This window comes from Brassica oleracea, chromosome C2, assembly GCF_000695525.1.
Source record: "Brassica oleracea var. oleracea cultivar TO1000 chromosome C2, BOL, whole genome shotgun sequence".
Classification (NCBI taxonomy): Eukaryota; Viridiplantae; Streptophyta; class Magnoliopsida; order Brassicales; family Brassicaceae; genus Brassica; species Brassica oleracea.
Genome location: NC_027749.1, coordinates 26,169,437 through 26,188,027, shown reverse-complemented (window position 1 = coordinate 26,188,027; position 18,591 = coordinate 26,169,437). Strand labels below are relative to the sequence as shown.

The following is an 18,591-nucleotide window of genomic DNA, read 5'->3' as shown; positions in this document are numbered from 1 at the left end:
TTTTTTATTATATTTTCGGGGTTTTTAAATTTTAAATTTATACATATATGATTTTGATGTTCAAAACATATCAAACTTATATATTTACAAAAAACAATTAAAAGTGTTAATTTTGAAAATTTCAGTTACTAATATTTTTAGATAATATTATAAAAATTTTGATTTTTTTTCAATTTTTAATGGTAAAACCCCTCAACTATGATTACTTAATGTAGAAACCCCTAAACTAAAGATTTACCGGTAGTAACGGTAATTATGATCTGTTAGGGTTTAATTCATTAAATAAAGTTAGTTTAGGGGTTTTTTCGTTAAATACTTAGTTTGAGGGTTTTTACGCAAAACAAACTTAGTTGAGGGGTTTTAACGTTAAAAATCTAAATCTTTATTAGTCTAGGTGGCATAGCAAGCATAGTATGTGTATTTTTGATCTTCGGTACATAGCTTTGTAACAATATTATTTTCTCAAAATTATTCCAGCCCAATTATTTAAAAAAGCTTTCGGCTCAAATGTTTTTTACTAGTTTGAGGGTCGGGCCTGGTTCTGTTTAACAACAATTCTATCAAAGTAAACCGAAAATGTGATTCAATTTGATGTTTAGTTTAATTCGGCTTTCTAAATTTCCGAAATAGCCAAATTTTTGGGTTTCAGCTATATTTCGATTTATTTTCCAAAAAACTCAAAATATTTTGGTTAAATTCGGTTATTTTAATTAGTTTAGTTGCTTTGATTAATTTCGGATATTTCAATTACTATTAAATTTTCTGATTTTGAAAACTGAATCAAAACCTAAAACTAAAAATTTCTGTTTGGTTCAATCTACAGGCTTACAGAGAACTATGGGAAACATGTTACAAAGTTGTAGTTCATTACCTAAATTGTTCGAAACAGAGATTGTGGGTGTAAATAACAAAAGGTAAAAGTATAAGGTCCCACCCATCATAGAAATAGGGTGAAAACATTATAAAGTAAAAGTTAAGGCGTTACAATGCAATAAACGGCAAATTGTTAAACAAAAAGGAATTTTTGTGGCTGTAACGAAAAAAAAGTGAAACTCGCCGGAAAACAAAGTATGAACCTTTACGACGACGAGTCTCTGAAGCAGGAGGTAATCTACCTCCACTCCCTCTGGCACCAAGGCCCTCCCACCCGAAACCCGATCCCCACCCCTAATATCAACCCGGTTCAGAGATCCAGGCCCAATTACATCCCTCCGGCGGATTTTCAGCTTCTCTCTCGCTACGGAGCCAACCCTATTCATCCCCAACCTCCCCTCAGCAACAAGCGCTCCAGACCCGGGTCGGATCGGGAATGGCCCGTGAAGGAGCTGCCCCGTTATCCTCCCACGGGCTGGCCCGAAGCCAAGCCGTGCAAAAAGGCGCGACCTTTATCAGATTCGGAGAAAGCTAAGCTCGCCGTGAGCCAGATTCAGAGAGACACCCACCGCGCTTGCCGCGAGTTTTTCGGCAAGAGAGCAACATCTGGTGAAGAATCGGATGCTGATGATGGAGGAGGAGGGGACGAGGAGTTTCAGTTTCTGTCGAGGCTGTTCGAGGAGAGCGCGAAGCTGAAGGAGAGTTACGAGAAGAACACTGTGCACGGAGAAGTGTGGTGTCTTGTCTGTGGTGGGAGCGGCGAGAAAAGTGTGAGGAAATTTAAGAACTGTTTGGCTTTGGTTCAGCATTCGCTTGCTATTCACAAGACTATGAAGAATCAGCATAGGGCTCTGGCGCAGGTTGTGTGCAATGTTCTTGGATGGGATGTTAACAATCCAGTTGCTTCAAGCCAAAAAAACTCTCAGGTTAGATCTATACCTTGAAAAGAAGTTAGCATTTGCAACTGTCACATTGATTTGATTTGTGTTATTATGGTTAAAGACTGGCTTATAAATGCATTATGTTGTTGTAACAAAAGTTTAATCATATCCTTTGGTAGCTTTTGAATAGTTTTGATTAATGTTCTAGAAATCGCGAAGTGGTAACTAGGCTACTAGTCGGATTATTCGAGATGAGTCATATAATTTGGTAGCTTTTGAATAGTTTTGATCAATGTTCTAGAAATTGTTAGGTGGTACCTAGGCTCTAGAACTAGCTAATAAATCAGATTATTCGGTACCTATCCGAGGCCTAGGCGTTAACATATATTATATTTTACATTTATATTAGATATTTTAGTTTTTTTTTTTTGTGTCTAATAATAATATTATTTTGCTGAACTATAAAAATCAGATATACAAAAAAAGAAATTAGACAAATTTATGGATTTGTGCTAACATTATTGCTTGATTTAACAGATTTAGAGACCAATTTTGACCGATTTATAATGGTTTAAACCAATTTGAGTTGCATAAATCGGATTTTAAGAAAATCGGGTTTTGATCATTTAGAAATGCTTTTTTTTCTTTTCCTTCTCAGGCATTAGGGGTAGAGGCGACTGTGGAAGGTGCTACGGAGCTGCATCCAGACCTAAAGAAGCTTCAGGAGAAAGAACATGTGATGTCTGCTGATGAACAAGCAAAGGCTGTTGTGTTACAAATGCAGCAGAATGCATCAGAAGCTTTGAAAGGCATATCTGTGAAGGATACTACTGGTTCAGTTGAGAATGGTGATGAACAAGTTTCTGAGGAGTTGGAGTCAATATCACGACTCTTCTCAGAGAACGTTGAGCTGAAAAGTTACTACGAGAAAAACTCTGAAGGTGGACACTTTGTCTGCCTAGTGTGTTGTGCTGTGACTGATAAGAAGATGATTAAGAGGTTCAAGCACTGTCATGGACTTGTTCTGCATTCTACTAAAACCCCGAAAATTGCAATAAGAGCTCACAAGGCTTTTGCTCGGTTCGTCTGTAAACTGCTTGGCTGGGAGTTTGATCATCTTCCACGTAGATTAGTGAAAGGTGGTGCTCCTCTTGTCGAATCTAGTGCCAACCAGAACACTGAGAAGCCATCATTGATGATCGAGGTAAGAAATTTTACAAAGAGAACAAGAACTCTTTTCTTAGTTCTTGTCCTATTGTTCATTAACTGAGTTGTGGTGTCACCTCAGGAACATATGAACGAAGACGAAGTCGATGTTCCACAGGAAAATAACGAGCCATGCGTTGGAAAGTAGATGGTAAGTATACTTACACACCTAATCACAATTTTCTTATATATAGAATCTTGTTTTTTGGGTTGCTTTCAGGCATTTGTCTGGTTGATCGATTGGTTGTGTTTGAACAATGAACGTGATGTTTTTGTCTTCTATAAGCAGGATGCAAGCACAACCAAATAACACATTGTTCTCTTCTGGGAGTTCAATTTAAAGATTCAAGATAAACAAAGTTATGTAAATGGAGGGCCCTGAATCATCAGGTACCATTACTAGTTTTGTTCATCTCATAAGTCTTCTTATGACTTGCCAGACTTGGTGCAGAGTCCATCATTGACAATGTGTATACCAAACTTTTGATTCTGAATTTTCATTACTTGAGAATACTCTCTTCTTATCATTGAGAAATTTGGAGTATTCTAATCTTGAAACTTTAAAGATACTTGAAAAAAAAATGTTGCCAGACATTTAATAAATCATTTATTTATATAAGAGCACCCTAATATCTGGTGGCATAGATACCAAAGATCTGGAGCAGTTTCAAAAACACCATTGCAAATGTGAACAGTTTTGTACTAAAAGCTGTGGGAATCATCTTATAAACAACAGAAGATTTGTGGTATCTTTGCAAGTATCTAAAGATATGGGGTTGTATTATAAACGCTAAACAGTATGAAGCTTTAAATACGAGAAGATCTCGGGCAGATTTTAAAATACCAAAAGGGTTGGGCGTTTAGTAAATAGTATAAGTATACGAATAGTTTTGAAAATACCATCAGTATCTCTGCAACAGTTTTGAAAAAGATCCAAGGTGTTATATGGGATGTTTCAAAAGATCTGGAACTATTTTGTAATAAAAACAACAATAACCGATCTTAATCACGTGATGAAAAAAAAAATTAAAAAAATTATCTATTAAGCTTTCTTGGCTGAACAGATAGGCATTTAATTAAAACACCTCAGAGGCAGTGTGACTCTAAAAATTCAGATAAAAATGGGGCTCGAAGAAGATGAAGATCGCCATCATACATACATTCAGATCTTGGTATAGTTAACGTCCTTCATCAAGCGTTCAGTTTCAGACACAAATGTAATCTCATGTCTGAATGAATATAATGTGTATCCAGGCATCTTTCAAGTAACGGTGGATGGTTCTTTCCTGCCACGTCATATTTTCTACCGTCTACACGCAGTGTGTGCATATTTGAGGTGCTTGTTTGTTGCTCTTTGTGTTCTCTTGGAATGGTCTTCCTTCGATGTTGTATTAGCAGACCAGGTTTCAGTCGTTGTCCCTTTGCTGAAACTCAAAAGATCATCGAAGGTATTCTCAAAACTTTCCTTTATTCATCGTCTCTTTTGATCACTTCATTATTAATAGCTTAATCTGGAACATATTTGTTGGATATTAGGTTGTTTTCTACTGCCATTTCCCGGATCTCTTGTTAGCTAAACATACAACTGTTTCAGCTTTTGCTATTTTATGCAAACATTATCAAAATCGAAGTGATGTTACTCTTACTGTTGCTGGTAAGTGTTTCTTTTTCTAGGTCTCTGGGCGTTCGGGTTCGGGTCGGAGCTTTTAAGTTTTTGCGTTTTCGGTTTCACCTTTCTTGGTCTCATTCTAAAATTTATTAGTATGAGTAGTATTTGGATAATAACACTTCGGTTTCGGTTCTAATTTATAATGCATCCTAGAATTTGTAAAGTAATCATATATCATTTGGATTCTAGGTTTTTCTGTTCGGTTGGGCTTATATTGAAGTAAAATACGTAATTAAAAATCTAAACATAGGAAATATAATACTTGAACTGATCAAAAAAGTATTCAACACATATCAAATCCAAAAATAGCAATGTTGGAAAGTTAAGAACACTGAAATGCTTAATAATGATGATAATCTGAAAACTTAAAAAATCGTAACCCGTAACATGCGTGGTATGTATACATAACTATAAGTCATATATGGTCGATTTAGTTCGGTTATGTTTCGGTTATGGGTTAAACTGAACCGAAACCGATATCCGAAGTATCACAATATGAAACCCGATGGGTTATTTGCTGAATCCTCAACCAATTTGATAACCCTTATTTCGGGTTTGGGTTTGGGTTTAGGTTTTGGTTTTCATGCCCCATGCCTACCTCTTTCTTCCACAATCTTATATTGAGTGAAGGTTTACTGTTTGCATTCTCAGAATATTCCATTGTTCATGTTCAGGTGGGTATGGCGAAGGATTGAAAGAGAAGGTAAGAGTACTTGGAAGAGCTCAAAAGCTTAGCCGAGAAAGAAGGAGTTTCTGATCGAGTAAACTTCATCACATCTTGTTCAACCGCTGAAAGAAACCAACTTCTTTCAAGCTACTTGTGTCTCCTCTACACACCAACGGTAAACTCACCGTCTTTTACCTTTTTCCTCCAGTTTTCAATCTCTTCTGATTCTCATGATTCAAAATCAAATGCTAGGATGAACATTTCGGTATTGTTCCGTTAGAAGCAATGGTTGCATACAAACCAGTGATAGCCTGCAACAGTGGTGGCCCTATGGAGACGGTAAAGAATGGAGTAACAGGATATCTCTGTGAAGCGACTCCAGAAGATTTCAGTTCGGCTGTGGGTAAGTTTCCTAGAGAATTCTGAGTTGGCGAAGAGGATGGGAAGTGAAGCTAGGAAAAACATGTGGTTGAAACATTCTCTGTGAAGACGTTCGGTCAAAAGTTGAATCAGTATCTCGTTGATGTAGTTTCAAGTCCTAAAGAAGATTGAGATTCCTCTGTTGAGTACTCCTCAGTGTTTCATTTTAGTTGATGTTTAAGGTTTTCGTACAAAGATAAAAAAAATTCAAAATTTTATACAATTTATTTTGGTTAAATGAAAAATATCATTAAATAAAACTAGTTCAACCAATAAAAAAAAAGATGTATTATTTTGTAATAGGTTACAAATTTCAAATGAGATTAAATTTTATCTAGTGAAAACAATCAAACATCATTTATTAACAAAAAAAATCTTTAAAACACCAAATAAATTGTAACCGAGGGAGTAGTTATAAATTTTTCGTTATACAACAATGTCAGATCCGGTTAGAGACAACAATAAATAAACAAAGCTTCCCCTTCACATTAAGAAAAATTTTTAGGCTCTATGAATGTTGATTCTCTGTTGGTTCAAACAGAGACCCGTTTACAATCACAAGGGTCAAGAGGTACAAATAAACGAATATATAAAGCTGGTGTTTCACTTTTAGCCTTACTTGAAAAAATAAATTAAAATAAAATCGAAGTGACATTGAGGATTGTTTGGTTGAAACGGTTTTTTTCAAGAGCTGCCTCTTGCAACTACCTGGTGCTTGAGTTTCCAAGAGTGAGCTCAAGATCATCAGAACCACTCACCTCATGTATCCTCTCTCCTTCCCATGCCTTCACCAACCCGTTTGCGCTACTCCCAAACGCGAACTCTGGAGGAGCCACCACAGCTTCAGACATTGGAACATCAGCTGTCTGAGGAATAGCCGGTGAACATGTCCCGCTTTGACCTGGTGTCCACATTCTTGACCCACCTCCTCCTCCTCCTGCTTCTTTGAATCCAAAAGGGTTTTGTGAAACAAGGCTAAACGTTGGTGAAGCTGGAACGCTTTGCGCGAGTTGAATCCCTGAGAACCATTCACAGTCAGGGATGGTCTGCTGCCTAGTGGGACTGGGAGGTGTTGAGGAGACGAAGAAAGAGTTGTTGATTTGTTGGTTCATTCCACGAGATGTTGGGGAGCTTAAAGGTGGGGTTACAGGAGCGCTTATGGAGCCTCCAGGGATGTAGAGGTAATTAGGGAGCCTTGATGAAGAAGAAGCTGAGGAGGATGATGTTGTTGAGAGGTGTTTGAGCCATGGGATGAGTGATTGGCCATCTCCAGGTGTGAGATTAGCGAAAGAAGAAGAAGCTGGACTCATGAAGTTGGAGGAGCATGGACTGCCACCTATCTCCATACGCTCTACTGGTCTACTACTTCCCTGAAAACATATCAAAACATAACTGATCAGATGGAGACTATAGAGAAACACGAATATATACTTACTCAGTTCCACAAAAATAATATTTATGAATTGTCTACACATATTAAGAAAACAAATAAAAAAAATCTTACCAATAGTATTTTAATAAACTCAATTAATTTTATAAAAAGTTACAATTTACTATTATTAAATAACAAAAATTCACAGAAACACACAAAAATTCTATCTTTTGTGAAACAATTTTTTTTCCAAAACTTTCTATCTTTGTAGAACGGACCGAATATTAAGTGATGAATGTGTTAATGGTAAGGTCTAGAGATGAGCAAAACTAAACTGAAACAGCAAGTAAGTTATTGTTCCAATCAGCTAGGTCTAAGTAAAGGTTTCACATAATAAAAACTCTTTATGTTTCTTTAAACCGATGGAGTCAAGGATACCTGACCCGACAAAATATCATTGGACTCGGTTCTCGAGATTTGAACATAGACTTGAGAGACAATAAAGCAAAAGTGAACACATGCTTTTTCCAAACAAATCTACAGATCAAAACAGTACACTTTGAACTCTGTGCAATGACATTTTAATCAACTTTTCTAGAGATCTATGCTACTTTGCTTTTCTCTTTTGGTAGGTAATCATCTCAGAATAAGACTAGACCGAATCGCAAGTGAATCAAGACACTGAGAGAGAGAGAGAAAGAATCTTCTTTTAGATGAACGCATAACAAAAAGTTACACATAAAGAATCAAAACGTTTGGCTAAACGCTCATCTAACGCTAACCTACGCGCAAGGAACACGTTAGAAAGGTAGAACTTCCCGGGAAGGCTCCGGCGCATGTTAAATCATGTTCCGACACTTTTTAAAGACAAAAAAGTAAGATCTAAAATAGCGAAAAGACAGAACCTTGCGATAAGTAGTACCATCTGGTTCAACGATCCAACCAGCCTCGTTACAGAGTGCTTTAAGCACTTCGTTGTTGTCACAATGCTTGGGAAGCTCGTAGTTACCGTACATTCTCAACCCAGTAAAGATCTTCGCCGCGATCGCTCTCCGCCTTCTCTCTCTCCTCTTGTTGTTCTCTCTCTCCCTCCACGTCGGCATTCTCGTCCCTGACGTCATCACTCTGTTTTTAAAGATAGATCAAAGAGACAATTCTAAGGCTTAGCTTAAACCTTCTATGAAACAATTCCCTCAGATCTGGAAAGATCGATACTTGCGTGCTCAGACAATCTCCGATCACTCTTAAAAGTTTCAAGAAGCTTAAGCTAGTTTGACGATAAAGGTAGCTTAAGCTGAGCGCGGCGGATCAAGATGCTCTGTGGACTCTACGGTTGTTAACTTTTCCGGTGATCGGAGGAATTGGAGAAGAAGAAGATGAAGGAGCTTAAGCTAATCAAGAACTCTCTCGTGCCAAAGAAGAAGCTGTTTAATACTTTCATAACAAATAGGCTAGACTACCCAATTTACCCTACATTTAACCCTATATTTACGAAACTGCCACTCCGTGATGTCACGCGTGTCCTCCGGACCAAGCACGTGGGAACACATATCTTTACCCATGATTCACTCCTAATTTACGAATTTGCCACACGTGCAATACTGACGTGATCCGGTTTACGAAAATGCCACGAGACTGTTTTTGCTGACCTTTGGAAGTTTCCTTTTTCACGTGATGGTGCGTCCCCGGCGTGACCATGTAGGGTCCATAGAACAGTTTATTTCATTCGCGTGGGAACCACTCGCTGCAACGGTGGCTCGATAGTCAGACGTGGCCGCCGGGCTTGTGCGTCACCCACGTTCGTCTCTCAACAGAACCTTCTCTCTGTGTGTGTTCAAAGTTCAAACTGGTTGTTCGAAGGTGTTTCTGTCCAACATCAATGATTCAGGCAGAGAGACAGAACTTGCCTGATCATCAGTACCGCTCCTGAGATATTCATGGTCCCGTACAAAATACAAAACTGAGGCCCCTAGATAATATATAAAAAATATATCGATAAAAACTTAAGTTTATGATAAAATAATACAATATCCTCAAAACTAAGAAAAATTATCAGTTCTTAAATATAGATTTTCTTGTATTTTTTCTTGCAAAATGATCTATCAAATTTTCATAATCAAGATTTTTGATTATATTTTTTTTCAATCGACAATATAGTTAAACTATTTAACTTTTCTTATGAAATAGTTGACCGTAGGTAAGACTTTATCAACTTCAGCTTTGAGAAGTTTCTTTCGCCTGTGAAGAAAAAAAGTTTAACCTAGAAAATAATTATTCAAAATCAGTTATTTTCTTTTTTTGTTATCGTCACAATTTTTTTTTTTCCTTTTAATCCACTCATATTTAATAACACAAAATATATAAATTTTAATTATTTTTGTATTATAGTGATGTCCCACAACTTTCTTTTCTTATCGTTTATATACACATAACAAATTATCAAATTGATATAATTATAAGTAATGACATTGAAGAAAATATGTCTTAAAATTTTGACAAAAATAATAGGCCTCATACGTTTGTATTGTACGTTTTGGGTCAAGCCCGGGCCTGCTGATCATCGGCGTTACAAACAAGACACAAATAACTGTCTTTTTTACATTTTATAGAGAAAAATTAATCTATCTAAATATCGTTTTTATCATATAAAGTATTAGAAGTCCAAATCTATTAGTGTAAATACTAAAACATATTTTTTTTCAGCCCACGTATCTCTGTCCATGACGATACCAAAATGTTAATTTTCCCGTGACCGGGACGGGAACTCTGGTGAATTCACCGGTTTGGGTTTTGCATTTAATCACCACCACCACAAGCCCTAGTTATTAGTGTAAATAAAATCATCATGATATGTGTCATTAAAAATATTATTACCAGTATTTCGAATGTGAATAAGATTAGCTTCCTCTTTGTAATTGACATGTCTATTATTTTTCTAATTTAATTGGTTTCAAACAGTGTTTTGAAACCCGACCCGGACTCGCGGTTGAACCGGTAAACCCGGTGACCCAAAAAGAATTTGGTTTAGGTTTTGTGAAAAACCCAATATTTAGAAACCCGCAAAAACCCGCAAAAACCCATTAAAACCTAGAATCCGATACCGGTTGAACCAATAAATAACTTTTACTTTTTTAAAAAAGTTTTTAGATTATGTTTTATATTCTAAGTTTCCAATTAAGAAGTTAGGTGCTGACAAAAAAAAAAGAATTAGGTTTTTCCTTTTCAGTTTTATATTTATGATTTTTAGATTTTGATGAAGATTTTATTATGCCACTTAAAGAAAATGAATTGAACTATGGTAGAGAGAACCAAAATTAGTTGATGTGATTTGGTGTTAGTTTATTTCCGTTATTGACAATTTATTAAAATAATTTTTTACTTTTGGTTTATTTGAATTTGAAGTTTAATTTATTATTCACATTAGACATTTTTATATCTTGATTTTTTAAGATGTCATAACTCTTACTTTGTTACACAAAATATTAAATAGTCTAAACTATTTTTTTATATTTTGCATGTCAAATAAAAATAAAAATATAAAAACTAAAGTTAAGTATTTTCTAAATACTTTTTAAACATAAAATATATACATATCCAAACTATTATTATTTTTTTTTTAAAACATTAAGAAAATATTAAACTTTAGTTTTTATATATTTATTTTCATAGCTAATATATTATTATATAATAAAATTAATTAATTTATTAACCTGCAGTTCATCCGCGGTCGATCCAGTGACCCAGTGACCCGGTAAGTCGTCCGGTTCAGTGTCCGGATCGGGTTTAAAAACATTGGTTTCAAACCAATTCTAATAAAATAAAATGTTAAACATAACTAATCATTCGAGCTATTTTCCTTTATTTAAATTTAAACTGTTACAATTTCTTTCTTATTACAACTTGAAGAATATTTTCTCAGCTCAAGAAAATATTAAATAAACGAAATAATTGATTACTGTACCGGATCAAAACCGGAAACTTTAAAATTGTGAACCGGATTCTGTTCTAAAGTCACAACCGCTTAGCTAACAGTCTCAGTGTTTCCAGTGAGGACTGAATCTTCTCAGAAAGAGCTGTGTAGAGACATTTCTGAGCAGTTTCATCTAGCTCTTTGCCAGCTAAAGATAGAACAGGCCATCTAGCTTCCTGAAGAGGAGGAACCATTACATGACGGGAGGCCGAGACAGCGGTCTCAACCATCATGGGAACATCAAACTCGATTGGTTCACCAACTACAACTCGAAGGTTCTTGTTCCACAGCGGTAACGGTGGTCTTCTACCATACAAATACTTCTCCGGCATCATCTAAGTTAGTTAGAACAATGTAAGTAAGTAGCGAGTTTAGGACAACGGATGCTAGAGTTAGGACATGTTACCTCGTCAAAACCACGGTGGATAATTGGCAAGACGATTGGTGTAACAGGGCAACGAGCGATGAGGCTTGCAGTTCCCCATTTAAGACGTCTTATAGGCACATCATCTTGAAACACCTTTCCCTCTGGGAAGGTATGCAACTACTAGTCAATGATTAAAACCAAAAGGTTTAGAGTTCAGAAAAGATCTCACTATTTGTTCAAATGTGCAAGACAAGTGTTCTAAAAATCAGTCTATGTGGTGCCTAATTAGCAAATCGGATGTAAACGAAACAATTTAAAAAAAAAAAATCAGCCTAGACGTTTAAGAAATTGGTCTACTTGTCATCCTTAACAATAGTCCTCTATACGGCGCCTAACCACCACCACCTAGCAATTTCTTGAACATTAAGAGTAACTTACCCATGATCCATCTTTTAATCGGTCTAGAGCTTCACTCATGTGTTCTTGGTAGATTCCACCTCCTCTAGTTATAGGTATACATTTGCCTGCTCATAAGAACTCGTTAACATTTGACCTGCAAAGAAGCAACAAAACAAAAGAGAGAGCTTACCAGTGCGGAAGATGTAGGAGAAGACAGGGTTCTTGAAACATATGTCCTCAGCAGCAAGAACCCATCGAGCCAGCTCTGGATCCAAAGAAAGAAGAAGACCCTTGAACCCTCCCCACATTACTGGATCATCTAAACTAATTACAAGAGAAAAAAACGAAATAGCTCAACATTGAGATGACAAGAAGGAAAGAAAGAGATTATTATTTCAAAAAAGGTTTAAAAATTTTTGAACTAACGTGGACATGTGATTACTAACAGTGATGAGAGGGACACCGGGTGGTCGTGAACGGACAAGAGTCAAAAGAGTATCTGCATTGTGAACTGTGGTTTTGTTGCAAAGATTCGCTACTGCTCTCGCAAAGGCACCAACGGCTGTTATCACAGCTTTCCTTGGGATTCCTCCCAAGTGATCAGATCTTGCTGCCCATTCCATTATCCTCCCCATTGTATACGCCTCAAGCTTCAAAGTTCTCACCTTTATACAACATATCATAACAAAAGCTTTAAGTAATCGAAATGTAAGAACTTGAAAGGCTAGTTAAACACAAAACTCGATGCAAAGATTCCGTAACTAAGTATCATTTCCTAAGCATCAATCTCTAAAACAGTAAAGACCGAGTAATCTAGGGAACTCTAAACGACAGAACTGAACTATTAGAAACGAGTCTACTTTAAGATCGAGACGAAACTTCGAAAAAGATGAAGACTTACGATTAGAAACGAGCGAGACCACACAATTGGTCTAAGAGGAGAAACTGAAGAAGCTTTGCTTGGGAGAAGAAACTCAGAGGGCAGTAGTGTTCGGACGGAGAAGAACGGTAGAATTTGGTTGGTCTGACTCGGTACATTAGATGAGAATACCGGTTTATAAATAAACCGGAAACTTTTGTCGGTTGGTAAAAGGAAGACAAGCGAATACCAAGAGTAACTGGGCTTTAGTGAGCCCATCACATAGAAGAGATCAAGAAGCGTAACTGGTTCAATACCGAGAGAAACACACGATTATACGAGTTGGAATCCAAAGAATGGTAGCGCGGTTAAGCATTCTCAAATCTTCACTCTTCAAGACCATGTAGAGGATGTTAAGCTTTTGGAAGTGTTTTAACTAACTAGGACTTCTTGTATCTTACCGGTATCTATTTTCTGCAATCTGTGATCGATTTATTTATTAACAATCCTTTGTTGGTTCGTATGCCAAATATTTATTGCTAAAAAGACAAACATAACACCAATTCCAACCTTTGAAACGATCCAGTTCCAAAGCGATAACAAACAGAACAAGAAGAGAAATCACCCAGACGAGCCAAAACAATAGGCTCCTTTTAACTGAGATAAGAGATACATGCACTTCATATAACTGATTCACTTGAACAAACACACAAGACTGAAGACGTTCTTATAAACGGGATCTTGGTTGTGTAAAAAGGTATACTTCGTCATAACCCTTCCTGCAATATAGATAATCCAAAGAATCGTTAAAAACATACAACAAGAAAACAACAAGAGAGTTGTGTAAAGATAGTCCAAGTGGCTTTACCCTGCGTATCCGCAGTACGTAGGCTTGTAGTTGTATATAAGGTTCTTCAGCACTTTTTCAGAAGATGGTCTGTTAAGAGACTTCCTAGCTTCACTGCACCAACACACACATCGAAAATCCATCAGAAAAGCAAGTACAAAATTTTTTTGATTCTGAAATTGACTTAAATGTCTGCACACGTAAAATGCCAGCAAAATTAGGAAAAGTACAATTGTTTACATAAATGAAAAAGAAATAGCAGATTTTTTGAGGTAGTATAAAGACTTGCAAATTATTCATTCACATAATTAATATACAAACCCTTACACGGGTATTTGCATCAATCATGTTTTGTTCTCTTTAAGTTTCTTGTTTTTTGCGTTTGTTCACAACAAAAACGTTGCTAGATAAATGTGGAAACCTTCTACGCTGATTAGAGATGTTACCTGACTAGATAACTAGCAGCGTACTGTGTCACCTGGATAGCGTCAGCTGAGTGTGGAATTTGAGATGAACCCCATTCAAATGCATTTTTCTACAGAGCATATGAATAAAAATTGTTCACCAATAGAGACATAAGAAGTGTATAGCAAGTAGAGTATATACCTCAGGATGCCACTGGAAGCCAGTTATTGGGTACTTCTTTGCTTTAACGGTTGAAACATAAGTCTGCAAGGAAATATAGTTCAAGAGTAAAGGTCAATTTCAAGAATATTAGAAGAATCCTTACTCATGGTTTATATTTATTACTACCTTGCTGTTTTCATCAATGCAGGTTGTCACAATTTCAAAGAAACTAGACAGAGCATGATTGGCTTTAAATTTTTCTGGTGTGATACCCCACTGAAAAATAATTAACAATTTATATTAGCCAGAATATTGAATGTTAATGAAGTTTTAGAGAGTTCCATAATATATTCTGCTTCGAAAACTAGAGGTCACAATACTAACCCTGTGTTTCTGCATAACCAAACAGTCTGTACTGAGTTTTCTCAACAACTCTGGAGGAAATCTGCAAAAAATATGACACAATAAGATTATGAGTAGAACAGTTTTACAAAACTAAAAGAATCATGAAGAAAGCTATGCACCTTTGGAATAAGGTTCCTTCAATATTAACATTTTCAACGAACTGGAGACTTGACGCATTATCTTCTGCATCAAATCTTTGAAGAATGCCTCTGTCCTGTTATTACAAAGACAAAGAGTAGATGTAGTATGGAAACTGCAGGTTCCCAAAGTGCTGCACTATACTGTATTCACTCAGATCTATATTCAAAGCAAACGAGAGTTTGTAAAGAAGAAAAGAGTCACCTGACTAACGATGATAGACATAAGCTCGAAACCGAGACAAATGCCATATATTGGAAAATGCTCTCCAGCATCATTTCTCTCCAACGCTTTCTGTAACAAACATTATGTAAATACATATTGATGTAACATGATGAAACCAAACATTGTAAGAGTTGAAAGATGGCAACTTACTTTGAAGATTTTTGTAACCATGTCGAAATACTCATATTTTTTAGCCCAACCACCAGTGAATATCACACCATTGACTAGCTCTAGCTTCTGTACTTCACCAAAAAAGACATAACTAAACTGAGTGAAGCCAATGTTTTAAACACAAAGGAGCAAGGCTTCAGAGAACAGAATATGACCTTGAAGAGAAAATCTTCAGGCTCGTTATAGATGAGAGGGATGACACGTGCTCCACCTGCTTCCGCGAACTTCACGTAAGAAGCTGCGATGTAAGTCGAGGTAGTATCATTGCTCAGCCTACCCGACGCTCCATCTCCAGGGTGGCTCAGTATCCCTATGACCGGTCTGTGGTTCAGGTTCGGATCAGGGGAGGAGCAAACTGGATTCGAAGAACCGTCAGCGCCGGTTTGACTAGGGAGGTATATGGAAGCAGAAGCCTTGGCTACACCGATGTCCAGGAGTAGGAAGGGTAGACAGAAGCAGAGCTTCCACATCTTGGAGCCAAATGGTGAAGGATTCGCAGCGTTGACCAGGAGAGATGTGAGTGATCTAGCTTTTATTTATCCATCGTCAACGTCATCTGAATCAAATCGTGGAACTCCACGCACACTCTTTTCGAAAACCAATCTAAACTTTTCTTTCTATATTCATTAAAAACAGAAACGTGTTTTGTACTATTTTATACTCTCATCTGTTTCATTATATGCGTCTTTTTATGTTTCGGCACACGAATTAAGAAAACAATTAATTTTGTACATTTCTTATAAAAAAACACTATTACCTATACCCCTAACCATATTTCAGCCACTAGAAAAATAAATTTTACATAAAATTAATAAATTTTGCATTGAAAATCGAAAACGACACTTATTTTGTAACGAAAAAAAATTCTCTAAAACGACATTTAATATGAAACGGAGAGAGTATTTCACCAACCAATAGGATTTCATTATTTCAAATTTGATATCTTTTAAAATAGAAAACAAAATATTGTCAAATTATATCTATATTATTAAAAGAGAAGTACACATTTGAAATTGTTTTTACTTCGTTAATTAAACTCCCTATTTTTTTGCTTATCTTTTTCAGTTGCATTTATGAAATATCCTAAAACGAATAAAACTGCCTAATTCATTACTTGTCTTTTCAGTTACATTAATGAAATATGATTAAATGAATTTAAACTTCCTATTTTATTGTTTGTTTTTTCCAGTTACCTTAATGAAATATCCTTAAATAAATTTGGACATAATGACATTTAATCAACCAAAAAAACTCAAAAGTTATCCTTACGTGCATAATTTTAATAATGGAGATTTTAAAAAACGTGCATCATTAAAATGTTACCTAAAACATGCAGCACTAATATATAACATGCATCAATAAAACTAGAATTTGACTCACACAATTGTACGGATATTATTTTCAGTTGATTAAATTTAAAACTAATTATTTATTCAAAAATATTTAAGAATGGCTATGTTTTTAAAAATTATATTGTATTATTTGCTCATAACTCATTTGTCATTTGCTAAATTGTTAGAAAGAAAATTTTAGCATAATATAACTCAGTTGTCATTTGCTAAATTTATGGTTTTTATTTATATTTTTTATTATTTAATTATAATATTTTCATTTTATATTTAAAATATAAATGAATTTTCTTTCAAATAATATTTTTGTAAATGTATTTTTTTTTAAAAATAATAAATTTAAATTGTTATTATCATTGAATATAATTATTTTTGACATAATTTGAGTTTTTTTACATCAAAACTTATCATATTTTAGGATAATTTTAATTTAAAATGTAATTTTCATATTTTTCAAACAAATTATTAAAATATTTTTTAAACATTTTGTTATAATTTTTAAAAAATATTGAGTTGCATTTCAAATAAAAAAGGTAAATATATTAAAAATATTCTAATTAAAATATGTAAAATTTAATATAGTTTTAAGAAAATGGTCAAAAACAAATTACACATAAAAAAATCATGATTTTTGTTAACTGGGTGAATCATTATTTATATGATATCGCACACGAAAGAAAAATTTATATTTTTACAATTATCTAATTAACTCTATATACTCATTTTTTTATTTTTTTTTATATGATATCACACATTCGTAAAAAATAGATAGGTTAAGATGCAAAAAAAAAATATTTACTTAATGAATATAATATGAACGAATATTACAAATACATAAATAATTAAAAACTGAAAATTCATATCCGCGCTGACGCGCGGATCAAGGTCTAGTTACTTTTTTAAAATAAAAAAAGTAAAAAAAAATAGTATTTACAGAAAAAAATTTAATTTTTTTTTTCAGCAAACACTAAACTCTAAATCCTAATCACTAAACCCTAAATCATAATCCCTAAACCGTAAACCCTTGGGTAAATTCTAAATCCTTGGGTAAATCCTAAACTCTAAATAAAAAAAACACTAAACACTAAAACTCTAAACCTTAAATCCTAAACCCTAAACCCTTTTGTGTTTAGCGCTTAGTGATATTGATTTAGAGTTTAGTATTTATCCAAGGATTTAGGGTTTACCTAAGAGTTTAGGATTTACCTAAGGGTATATGGTTTAGTATTTAGGGTTTAGGATTATTATTTAGGGTTTACACGATGTTAAAAATATATTTTTTGTAATTAATATTTTTTTTTTATTTTTTTTTACCTTTTAATGTAAAAAATATAATATAATTTGATAATATTTTATTTCCTTTTTTAAAATATATCGAATATGGAATAACACAATGGTGAACCTGTGAAACAGAATAAGTACTCCGTATGTTTTTTATATCCATTAGTGGGGCCCGTTAGTTATTAGCCAGCGAGATTGTTGGCTGGCCGTCGGATTAAGGGATATATACAAGATCTATGTGGTGGTCAATTCTCTTTATCCACGTAGATCAGATTTGATGGGAACGAGCGGTTTCTGGGAGCTACTTAGGGTCTGACTGGTTCAACCGCAGCAGTTGCGGTTGCGGCTACGGGAGTTTGCGGATGCGGATAGTTGCGATTTCTAGCGGTTTTAAGAGATTTGTACGACTGGTTCTGCGGTTAGAAATTGGTGCGTTTGCGGGATACTGATGACAGATTAACTACCAAACGCAACAGCGGTTAAATAATAAATTAACAATATTTACATTTTATATCATTATAAAATATCAAAAATAATAATATTATAATAAATATAAAATTTATATTTAGAAAGTTATAGTTTAAACTTTTTAAAAATTATAGAAAATATTTTCATTTTAAAGTTTTATAATATTAATTAAAATATAATAGATATATTTTAGTATTTTTATAATTCTAATTTAAATTTTTTATTGAATATTTTATTTTTGTATTTAAATTGTTTTAGAAAAAAAAAAATTTTTTTTTATCCTCCCGCAACCGTCCGCAACCGCAAACGCTAGCTGGAACCAGCTTTTGAATTTATGAGGTTTAGAGCGATTTAGAACGGTTTGGAGCGGTTTGAGCGATTGTTGCAAAACGCCAACAACCGCTACCAACCGCAAAAGCTGCGTTTGCGGGTGGTAGCGGAAAAACCAGTCATACCC

The 18,591-nt window shown here is 34.8% G+C and overlaps 4 protein-coding genes and 1 pseudogene across 5 annotated transcripts in view; 2 read left to right on the top strand and 3 right to left on the bottom strand.

Annotated features, from left to right (window-relative positions):
• Nucleotides 1-3,504, top strand: part of LOC106327455 — a 4,893-nt gene extending 1,389 nt beyond the window's left edge. The window contains exons 2-5 of one of the 2 annotated variants that reach the window (XM_013765607.1): nt 824-1,799; nt 2,413-2,958; nt 3,043-3,111; nt 3,250-3,504. In XM_013765607.1, the coding sequence (XP_013621061.1) occupies nt 1,071-1,799; nt 2,413-2,958; nt 3,043-3,108 (1,341 nt within the window). In that variant the 5' untranslated portion in view covers nt 824-1,070 and the 3' untranslated portion in view covers nt 3,109-3,111; nt 3,250-3,504. Of the gene's footprint in view, nt 1-823; nt 1,800-2,412; nt 2,959-3,042; nt 3,112-3,246 lie in introns of both variants that reach the window. The other variant, XM_013765608.1, reaches the window with a different exon arrangement.
• Nucleotides 3,505-3,730: 226 nt separating this feature from the next.
• LOC106323852 lies at nt 3,731-5,924 on the top strand (annotated as a pseudogene).
• A 254-nt stretch (nt 5,925-6,178) lies between these two features.
• LOC106322443 (BES1/BZR1 homolog protein 4) lies at nt 6,179-8,525 on the bottom strand. Its single transcript, XM_013760458.1, has 2 exons — nt 7,994-8,525; nt 6,179-7,086 (listed from the first exon to the last, which is right to left on the bottom strand). The coding sequence occupies exons 1-2, from the start codon at nt 8,207-8,209 to the stop codon at nt 6,421-6,423; spliced, it is 882 nt and encodes a 293-aa protein (XP_013615912.1). The 5' UTR covers nt 8,210-8,525; the 3' UTR covers nt 6,179-6,420.
• A 2,402-nt stretch (nt 8,526-10,927) lies between these two features.
• On the bottom strand, nt 10,928-12,871 carry LOC106325526 (N-acylphosphatidylethanolamine synthase-like). The gene is made up of 6 exons (XM_013763571.1): nt 12,726-12,871; nt 12,251-12,489; nt 12,015-12,148; nt 11,864-11,949; nt 11,465-11,602; nt 10,928-11,393 (listed from the first exon to the last, which is right to left on the bottom strand). Exons 2-6 carry the CDS (start codon nt 12,457-12,459, stop codon nt 11,100-11,102), a joined length of 861 nt encoding a protein of 286 aa, XP_013619025.1. The 5' UTR covers nt 12,460-12,489; nt 12,726-12,871; the 3' UTR covers nt 10,928-11,099.
• A 303-nt stretch (nt 12,872-13,174) lies between these two features.
• On the bottom strand, nt 13,175-15,637 carry LOC106324790 (gamma-glutamyl hydrolase 1-like). Its single transcript, XM_013762774.1, has 10 exons — nt 15,192-15,637; nt 15,016-15,102; nt 14,845-14,934; nt 14,622-14,716; nt 14,482-14,542; nt 14,284-14,373; nt 14,137-14,199; nt 13,977-14,065; nt 13,552-13,644; nt 13,175-13,462 (listed from the first exon to the last, which is right to left on the bottom strand). The coding sequence occupies exons 1-10, from the start codon at nt 15,504-15,506 to the stop codon at nt 13,411-13,413; spliced, it is 1,035 nt and encodes a 344-aa protein (XP_013618228.1). The 5' UTR covers nt 15,507-15,637; the 3' UTR covers nt 13,175-13,410.
• Between the last annotated feature and the right edge of the window lie 2,954 nt (nt 15,638-18,591).

Excerpts from the sequence above, each read along its gene's own strand:
- LOC106324790 (XM_013762774.1), bottom strand. The coding sequence starts at position 15,506 with ATGTGGAAGCTCTGCTTCTGTCTACCCTTCCTACTCCTGGACATCGGT. Across the intron at positions 14,374-14,481 it reads TGGTTATGCAGAAACACAGG|TGGGGTATCACACCAGAAAA; the intron begins GTTAGTATTGTG and ends ATTATTTTTCAG. Across the intron at positions 14,066-14,136 it reads GCTTCCAGTGGCATCCTGAG|AAAAATGCATTTGAATGGGG; the intron begins GTATATACTCTA and ends TATGCTCTGTAG.
- LOC106325526 (XM_013763571.1), bottom strand. The coding sequence starts at position 12,459 with ATGGGGAGGATAATGGAATGGGCAGCAAGATCTGATCACTTGGGAGGA. Across the intron at positions 12,149-12,250 it reads GTTAGTAATCACATGTCCAC|TTTAGATGATCCAGTAATGT; the intron begins GTTAGTTCAAAA and ends TCTTGTAATTAG. Across the intron at positions 11,394-11,464 it reads TCCACCGTGGTTTTGACGAG|ATGATGCCGGAGAAGTATTT; the intron begins GTAACATGTCCT and ends TAACTAACTTAG.
- LOC106322443 (XM_013760458.1), bottom strand. The coding sequence starts at position 8,209 with ATGACGTCAGGGACGAGAATGCCGACGTGGAGGGAGAGAGAGAACAAC. Across the intron at positions 7,087-7,993 it reads ATGGTACTACTTATCGCAAG|GGAAGTAGTAGACCAGTAGA; the intron begins GTTCTGTCTTTT and ends ATATGTTTTCAG.